Source organism: Buceros rhinoceros, unplaced genomic scaffold, assembly GCF_000710305.1.
Source record: "Buceros rhinoceros silvestris isolate BGI_N320 unplaced genomic scaffold, ASM71030v1 scaffold7643, whole genome shotgun sequence".
Lineage (NCBI taxonomy): Eukaryota > Metazoa > Chordata > Aves > Bucerotiformes > Bucerotidae > Buceros > Buceros rhinoceros.
The window spans coordinates 19,445-28,242 of NW_010404209.1; the positions used below are offsets into that span (position 1 = coordinate 19,445).

Here is an 8,798-nt window from a genome sequence, read left to right on the forward strand (position 1 = left end):
TGTAGTTCTCTCCTTTTTGTAGCGAAACTTGAAACTGTGATTAAGGAAAAGGAGAGATATCTGGGTAAATGCTTTCTTTCAGATTTAATTTCTGTTCCAGCCCTCGCCACAGAATATCTCTGTGAGAGCTAATTATTTAAGCCAAACCTTTTACAGATGACCTCTGATTAAGGGTTTGTGATTCTAGGAACCAGAGGCTGGGCTTTTGGAAACTCTAGGCATTCTTAGAGCAAGAGTCCCTAGAAGGTGTATATGGAGCTATGCAATGCTAAATATTTACCAAAAAATGGCCTGTAAGCATCCCAAATTAATGGCTACTATAACCCACAGTGACTTCATCTCTCATCTGTAAAATGGGATAATACTGTATCTTCATTCTCCTTGTGAAAGAAATTATGTATTTGTGAATATTTTGCATGCTATAGTGATGAACACTGCAGAAAAAGACAAAAGAAAAATATGATGCTGATTTTAAAAAAATTTAAAACTACTTGAAGCCGTGCCTTAAGTAATGACAGTAAAACACTGAATGAAGTTCCAGACTGTGAGAAAAAAGTAGTTTGTGGTTATTAAATTAAGAATTGTATCATAAAGTCTATATAATCAGGGCCGAATTAATGGCTGTGTGACCAAGCTTTTAATTCTTAACTCATGAGCTGCTGAGACCCATTTTCCCTCTTAACACTAACAGGAAAGATTTTTGGCCTTCAAGTTTTAGTAATGTATGTCTGTTCAGAAATGTGCTTTATTTAATTTTCTATATAAATACTTCCCCCAAAATCAAATTTTGCTAAATCCACAAGCATTTAAATTGCTGTTAGTCTTAATTTACTGTAAATTTTATATGTGCACCATTAGTACATTTTGACTTACAAAGGCTAATCTTTAAGAAAAGATAAAGTGAGAACTTTTGACAAGCTATATTAAGTTTTAGCAAATCAAAATCTAAGTGGTATTACACATTAATGAAACTCATTGGAGAGTATATTTACATCTGGCTGTATATTCATATTTAGCTTGGTACTTTGCAAAGCACCTTGCCTAAAATCTAGTGTTAAATGATTACGAAAATAAAAAAGATATTTTGTATAGACATATGGAGTACCTCACTTCTTGATAGCATGTTATAATTTCCTTCATCAAATTTAGCTGAGGCTTTTCTGTCGGCATGGTTGGGTTATTTTTGTTCTTCCATGGCTTCATAGCAGTGTTTTAAAAATTTTTTATTCATTTTATGTTTTTTCAGCTGTCGTGACTGGTTGTCTTGTACCATTCCCCTTGAGTGTATGTGTGTATTTATTATTTTAAACAATAACATTTTAAGTCCAGATAGGGGTCCCATTAACATTCTATTTCACTAGAAATTGGCAAAAATTTGCATCAAAGGGTCTAGCTTCACAAATGCTATTTTGTATTGTTATTGAGTTATGATTGCTGGTTCTTCTCTTTTCACCATCTTGTGAATTTTTTACCACTTTGCATGACAGACCAAGAAAGCTGAAATGCTCAGCTTCACATGTTTCTGAAAGGCTTTGTTATTTTGTGTAGTCTGTATTTAATGCAAAAACATAAGAAAAACAGATGTAAACACTTAAATGGTGTGATTGTAGGTGGAAGCATATGACTGTCTCAAACTTAAGTTTTCGTAAAAAGCCAGTGAAACTGTTATTTGATTGGAAATATCAAGGAAGAATGGCTTAAAATTTCCTTGCTGCCTTTCCTAAGTAGTTCCCTATAACAGAACCAAATAAACCTATTTTGGAACATTCACTTAAAAGTCATTTAAACTTACATTTTTGTTGTTTGTGTTCTTGTTTCACTGAGCAGTATATTAATCAATCCTGGAAACCATGTTAAGATTCAAGAAGGTACTTTAGGATTCTTCATTGCAAGTGATGCCAAAGAAGTAAAAAGGTAATTAATGTAGTTTTATCTTTAAACTTAAACATATAGTATTTTATTTCTGTTTTTTATTTACATGTAAACACATCACCTAATTTTTGTTATTATCTGTTTAAAGATTTTCAGGCAGAATTGGTTTGGTACTTTATTAAATAAACCATTTGTGCATGCCGTTTTCTAAACTACAGTCCTAAATATCAAGGAAATGAAATAATTTTACAGCAGATGTGAAAAGAAACAAAGAGGCTTTTTTTCTGAGTTCTATTAGAAAATGTAAAACATTTTGATCTGATTTCTCTATAATTAATTTGTCTCAGAGGAATTACTTTGAGAGAGGACAGGAATTACAGTTTTGTCTGAGTTGCAGGTTTAGAGTAGTTCTTATTTATGTAGACTTTAGCAAATATGTGATGTGAGCAAGCTACTTCATTCAGTAACTGCTTCAGCAGAATAATATTTATGTTAGCATCATTTTTCTCTACTGGAACTACATACTCTATGGCCTCATAATAATAAATAAAACTACAACAGTCCAGTGTATCACAGCCATTGTAGACAACTTCACGGGTTCGTTGTGCTTGGCTGTATTAGATTTGGGTTGAATGATAAAGGGGATGTGTGGTATTGTGTTTAGGACCAAATGTGTGTACTCCTGTTTGTTAGGGTTATAATATGCTTAGAAGGGATAAAAGAGCAAGTTGAGAAAATATTTTTTAAAGAAATAATTACTCAATGCCCGTAAGATTTTAAAAAAGGACTATTGGCAAATGACTGCTTCCTAATAATTTGTATTTTTGATGTCAAATGAAGTCATGCTATCAAGAAACTGATTTTTACTTGGTATTCTCCTCGAATTAGATATCTTAAATAAATCCTATCTTGGAATGATAAAATATTCAAATGATAACCTTTACTAAGTCCTAAAACTTTTATGATTAAGTTACAGTGAAAATAATAATTAAGCAATGCATGTTTGCCAGAAGTATTTAAACAAAGTTAAACCATCAAAACAGTGAAATCATTGAGAACTTGAATTCTATTTTCGTTGAAAGAGCTAAGATAGCTTTTGGCTAGGTGAAGAACACATAACAGCACAGCAGTGCTCCTGTCCTCTTTTATTTCTAGCACCATCTTTGGAGTACTTGCATCCAGCACTGCCTCAGGTCTGCTGCCTTTCAGCATAGAGTTCCTTTCCTCTCTGGTGCTTTTCTCCAGTTGAATATACAGAACTGTCTTCACATTCCTTTACTGAGATGTTAGCTTTTTTCATTTGTAAGACATTTTCCACTCTCCTATGAAATTATTTCAGACTGTAAGTAAAAGTTACAAGGCATAGCATTTTTAACATGAGAAGTTAACTGTTATTAATGTGTTTAGAGAAATTCTACACGTCATTCATCTAGCAAGTTTTATCTAATAGCAAGCTGAAACAACATTCCCAGTTCCGCCTTGCGTTAGCAAAAGGCTTTGTTTAGAAACATGCTGCCTCCCTTAGCGCATTTCTTACCTCTTCTGTGCAGGGCAAATGATTATCAGATGTGTTCAAACTAACAAATCCAGTTATGTAATGTTGATTTCACCCTTTTGAGCTGTGAATCAGTCAGAAAAGTGTTTAAAATTTGGGGTCTTTTGGACTTTTTAATAAAGCAAAATTAAACATGTTGTATACCCAAAATTCAAGTTAAATTATTCTGGTTTTTTGTTACATGCTGATGGAGAAATTTCAGCTCCTTTAAGCTAAAAATATTCATGTTTATCAGATGCATATTCAACAATGAAATATAACAAGCAATGTTCAGTTACTTTTCTTGCTAGAATTACTTCACTTTTTTTTTAAGAACAGCTTCACATTAGAAACAACTATACCTAGAAACATGCCTAGGTAAAAAACATCATGTAAAATGTTGAGGTTTTAAATATGATACAAACTATTTGAATCTCATCTTTATTAGTCTTTACTCATTTACATGTTAGTACTAACATCAGAAATTCACATGCTTCACAGGCACTTAATTCAACCCAATTATATAGAAAGATAATTTTATTACAGCAGTCACTTCAGGTGATTGCTCTTGACTTTACATATAGGATTGAAGGTGCTCTGTAGGACTGCAGTGGACTTCAGAAACACGAGCTGTAGAAATTACCTATGTCTAATTCACGGCATGAAGTTTCGTTAGGGAATATTTATCATGGTGGATTCTTGTTCAATACAGGGACTTGCAACAGGATTGGGGAGAAATTATAAAAACTGCAGGCAGTTTTCTGCTCCTTGCTTATGTCTTGACATCGACTTACGGTTTCAAAATATTTCATTCTAATTTCCTTGGAGGCACTTTGTTTCCGTTTTTGGTTGAAAGGCGAATATTTTGAAGACTGGAAACTTCCTGCAGCAAAGTATACAAACGTTTTTTACATTTTGCTTCTTGGAAATAGTAAGACAATTTCAGTTTGAAAGAGTAATTTTCCTGGAAGTTTCTTAGAGAAATTAAGTTTGCTACATTTAGGACATACCTCTTCAACTAGTAGTTTGCATACTATCTTAATTTTAGAAATGTTAATAGCATTCAGTGAAGTCTTCTTGAAAATTTAAATTTGTATTCTCTGGTCCATATCTTCTAAACTAGTCCTTTCTCTTGATGGGCCACTTAGTTACCAGGGCCCTTATTCAGAGGCGTAAATAACTGAGATAAATTTGTAACTATTTGAATTGGGTATCTAGTTCATGTTTCTGAACATTTCCTTTAAAATACTTCCACCTGTGGTGGACATTAAGTAATCTAAAAAGAATTTGTAATAATCATCCTAGCTGAACTGCCAAGGGCTGTGTTTATTCAGAGGCTGTGTATTAATATTGTTTATTTTTCTATTTTATATTTTGGCCCAAATTTTCTGTAGATTTTTCTGTTCCAGCGACCTCTCTACTGTGTAGCAATCCAACTATCCAGTATTGTCAACAAAATCTGTGGGTGTTTGCTTTGGTTCTTACTGACAATTTGTGTTGAGACGTATGCAATGAGAAAGGGTTGGGAAAGGTAGGCATGGAGCTGACCCATCCTGAATATGAATAAGTACCGGGAAATTTCAACAGGTTAAAAAGTATGTTTAATTTGTTATGCCAGCAAGAATCCTGGTAAACTGTAACTATCCAGCTAGAGGCCAGCTGCATGATCCTCATGAAATATGTCAAAGCAGGCTCACATGACGTGTTTACCTGACAGGCGTGATTAAACTCTCCTGTGGGCAGCCTGATGCATATTTATTAAACTGGAATTTTGTTTTAATCTTAGATAAAGTCATATGTTTCCCCTTCGTTAGTTCTTGTGCTTCACCTACTGGTGAGCCGTTTGATACAAGAATAGGAGTTCACAAGCAAAAATATTAACTGGGAAGTTAGATGGTTCACCTTGTTAATTGTGTATTTTTGTTTGAAATTTTGCATTTTGCCTGTTTAAAATGAAAATGGTTCCGCTTTGTTTAGAAGGACAAAAAAAAACCAGTCTGATTCAAGATTATTTCAGTTCTTTCATTCCTTTAGGAATTTATTTTGAGTGGATTTTCCTTTTCTGGATTTGTTTGGGGTTTGGGGGGGTTTTTTAATGTAAATAGTGTATCTGATGATACTGTAACATTGATGTCATTGTAATCTCTCACTTTATCCAAAATTGAAGTCCTGCTTGTGACCAGGCTGAAAAATTGGCCTAGGGGGCTGGACGGTCTTTAAAAAAGAAGGAAAAAAAAATTGTTACATCCAATAAGAGCAGTGAATTGCTTATATATATTTTTTTTCATGACAAAATTCTTTGGATGCTCTTTTTTCTAAGATGAATGACAAATGAACTGATCCACTGTGTCATAATTATCATCCCTTCTCCCAGTTACTTTTTAAATAAAAGTATATTCAAAGAAACACTGATTTGGAATCTTATGTTTGAAATAAATGGTCCTGCAGCAAATATTTCCTATTTTAAATGTCTAAATCTTTTCAAAGATAAAGGAAATTAGTGCTGGCATGTTTCACTAATTTGGCACTGCAACAAGAGAAAATGTGGGACTAATTTAATTTCTATGGATTAAGAAATGTGTCAATTTTTCCGTTCTGTCTCTCTAGGGCATTTTTTTACTGCAAGGCCTGTCATGATGACATCACAGATCCCAAAAGGATAAAAAAATGTGGCTGCAAACGGCGTAAGTAATATTTCTGTCACTCCCTTCCTATCTTTATCATGAACTGTTCACCCTTGAAGAATATCTGTATGTGCATTTACATGTTTTACACGATGATACAGAAAAGCTAAGAAATAAATGCACAGAAACATAGTAAGTGCCATTTCAATTTCTGAAGTCCATATCTTTTTACTACATTTCACACCAGTCACACCTGTTTCTTCATTAAAAAGTCCATTAAGGCCCAAAGCTAACAAAACCTGAAGAATTAAATCAAGGTAGATCTGTGGAAGTTTCTGAGTTCACAACAAGCTAACAGGGAAGTTCTGCTCTCATTCATACCATAGAAAAATATGGTAATTTCAATAGCTCTCTGTAAAGTAAAGAACTTTTGTGTATCTTGCTGAATCATTCTGTAAAAGAAGAAACTGGGGAATAATGTTTCATCATGTAACTATTGAAATAAATTATTATTTAAATAAATGATCGTTTTTACTGGAGGAAGGGAGTGTCTAGAGGAAATTAAATATTAGCACCTCTTACATATACCTTTTTAGAAGATTAGATGTATTGCTAATATTTAGTTTGGTTAAGTTCTTAGGTCTGCTTTTATACTGTTTGGAAAATTTTGCATTAAGTAATAATTCACTTTGGGAATTGAGATCAGACTTTGCATCTGTATTTTTATAAAGCTATAGAAATTAGCTTTTTATCTATATATACTTTGAAAGAACTTTTTTTCAGGAACTAGCAGAACCACATTTTGGTCAAAGACATTTTTCATCTATGCATATTTGCAATACTGGTACCAAAAAGATTTAGGGATCCATTTCTCAATGGATATCTGAATATTTATGTGCATCCCATAGTATTCTGTGATGAAAAATATAATTCACTTCAAAAGTACTGATTAGGTAAATTGAAAGATCTCAGAAGAGTTTAATCACATCTATTTTACCATAAATTTTAAAAGAGAAAAAACTATTTATAGATCTAGTCATAATGATTATCATTGCAGTGTCTTAGAGGATGGAAGAAACTAAACTGGACATTCTCTGCCTTTTAGAGATGCCTGGTAATTTCCTGAAGATGATTTTAAAAACAAAAATTATGTCACTGTAGTTTTGAAAGCAACTCATCTTCCCCCCCAAAAAACAGGAGCATAGAACAAAGTAGTGTATTTGAGAGTAAGCAGCTGAAACACTGACAGAAAATTACATTTATCTACCCAGTAGCCACAGGGAGAGGAAAGCACATGGAAAGCATGCCTGACGTGTAAGGAATGTATAGATTGCCTAACATATTGGAAAAAAATTGTTCAAGAACAGTTTATCCATGTGAGAATGTGACCTTTGAACTGCTGCCAAAGCCAATGAGGCTGCTGAGTAAGTTCCGGTACAGCCAGTTACAGATGCCTCAGGGTGCCTGTAACTCTCAAACGAAATCTTTTTTTCCAAATTATCCAACAGTTAGAGAAAAATATGTTACCTGTTTAATTTTATCTGATTCTGTCAAAAAAAAAAACCACAAAAAACCCCAACCAAACTCAACCTGTTTCATTTGTATTTTCTTCTTTTCTTCTCTACTTCTCCTTCACATAGTGTATGCTTTTTATACATGTGCTGATTTAAAAAAAAAAAATTCCCAAACATCTGTCATTTTTATGCAAGATCTACACTTATCATCAATATCTGTTAGAAAATAGGAATCAGAAATTCACAGTATGAAAGCTAAGAGTCCTTTATTATGCATTAATGAGAATCAGTGTAACCTCCTCAGTACTAGAAGACCAGGGATTATGCAAGATCTACACTTATCATCAATATCTGTTAGAAAATAGGAATCAGAAATTCACAGTATGAAAGCTAAGAGTCCTTTATTATGCATTAATGAGAATCAGTGTAACCTCCTCAGTACTAGAAGACCAGGGAGAAAGCAGAATATCCTGTGAGCCAGCACAATGGATATATTACCAGTGGTAGGTCCATGGAGGGTGTCAGCTTCCATGTGTAGCACTAGGAAATGTTCCAAATTGCATGGTCACGTTTATCAGTCCAAGAAATGAAAGGTGTTGGACAAATGAAGAAACAAAATGATGGACTTAGTGAGGCAGAAGGAGACAGCTGTGAGAATACTGCAGTGAGCACTGAACACTAAGGAAAGAATCCTGAGTCAGGTGAAAAAGAAAAAAACCAGTGACATTTTTAATGTCATTTTCAACGTCAGTGACATTAAAATCTTAAATTTCCTTTTCATCATCTCCCCTCTCCCCCATCTGCCCTCTCCCCTATTCTTTCCTACACACACACACACGTTCACAGATACCATGATAGCTGGCAGCTCTCAGCACAGTTAAGAAGACCTTCCACTTAGAAGCATGCTCACAACTATTAGGTATAATACAATTTCTTTGCTTCTAAAGTTTTGTCAATCAGCAAAAAATTTAAATGAAAAATTTCAACAGTAATTAGTGATTTTTGATCTCTCAAATTTTTATGACAGTCTTGAGATCCCTTTTATGGGACCCAGGATTTTTTTTAAGGTAAGTCTTTAGTGAATAACAGACTTTAGTGCAGTCTGTTATTCACATGAAATGTCTTAACTTCAACTTTCAAATCACTAATCACTTTTGAAAAATCTTAACTGTGTTATCCACCTGTAAACTACACAAATCATTGGTCTTAAAAATGCAGTCTAACCAAAATAAAGCATAAATTGAGAAAACTCTT

General features: G+C 33.6%; 1 protein-coding gene across 1 annotated transcript in view; it reads left to right on the forward strand.

Moving 5' to 3' along the window:
- The window catches only part of LOC104490944 (calcium-activated potassium channel subunit alpha-1), a gene marked incomplete at its 5' end in the record, with an annotated part of 129,780 nt that overhangs the window by 18,207 nt on the left and 102,775 nt on the right, over nucleotides 1-8,798 (forward strand). The window contains 2 exons of the mRNA XM_010133295.1: nucleotides 1,828-1,914; nucleotides 6,014-6,090. Coding sequence (XP_010131597.1) covers nucleotides 1,828-1,914; nucleotides 6,014-6,090 — 164 coding nt within the window. The remainder of the gene's footprint in view (nucleotides 1-1,827; nucleotides 1,915-6,013; nucleotides 6,091-8,798) is intronic.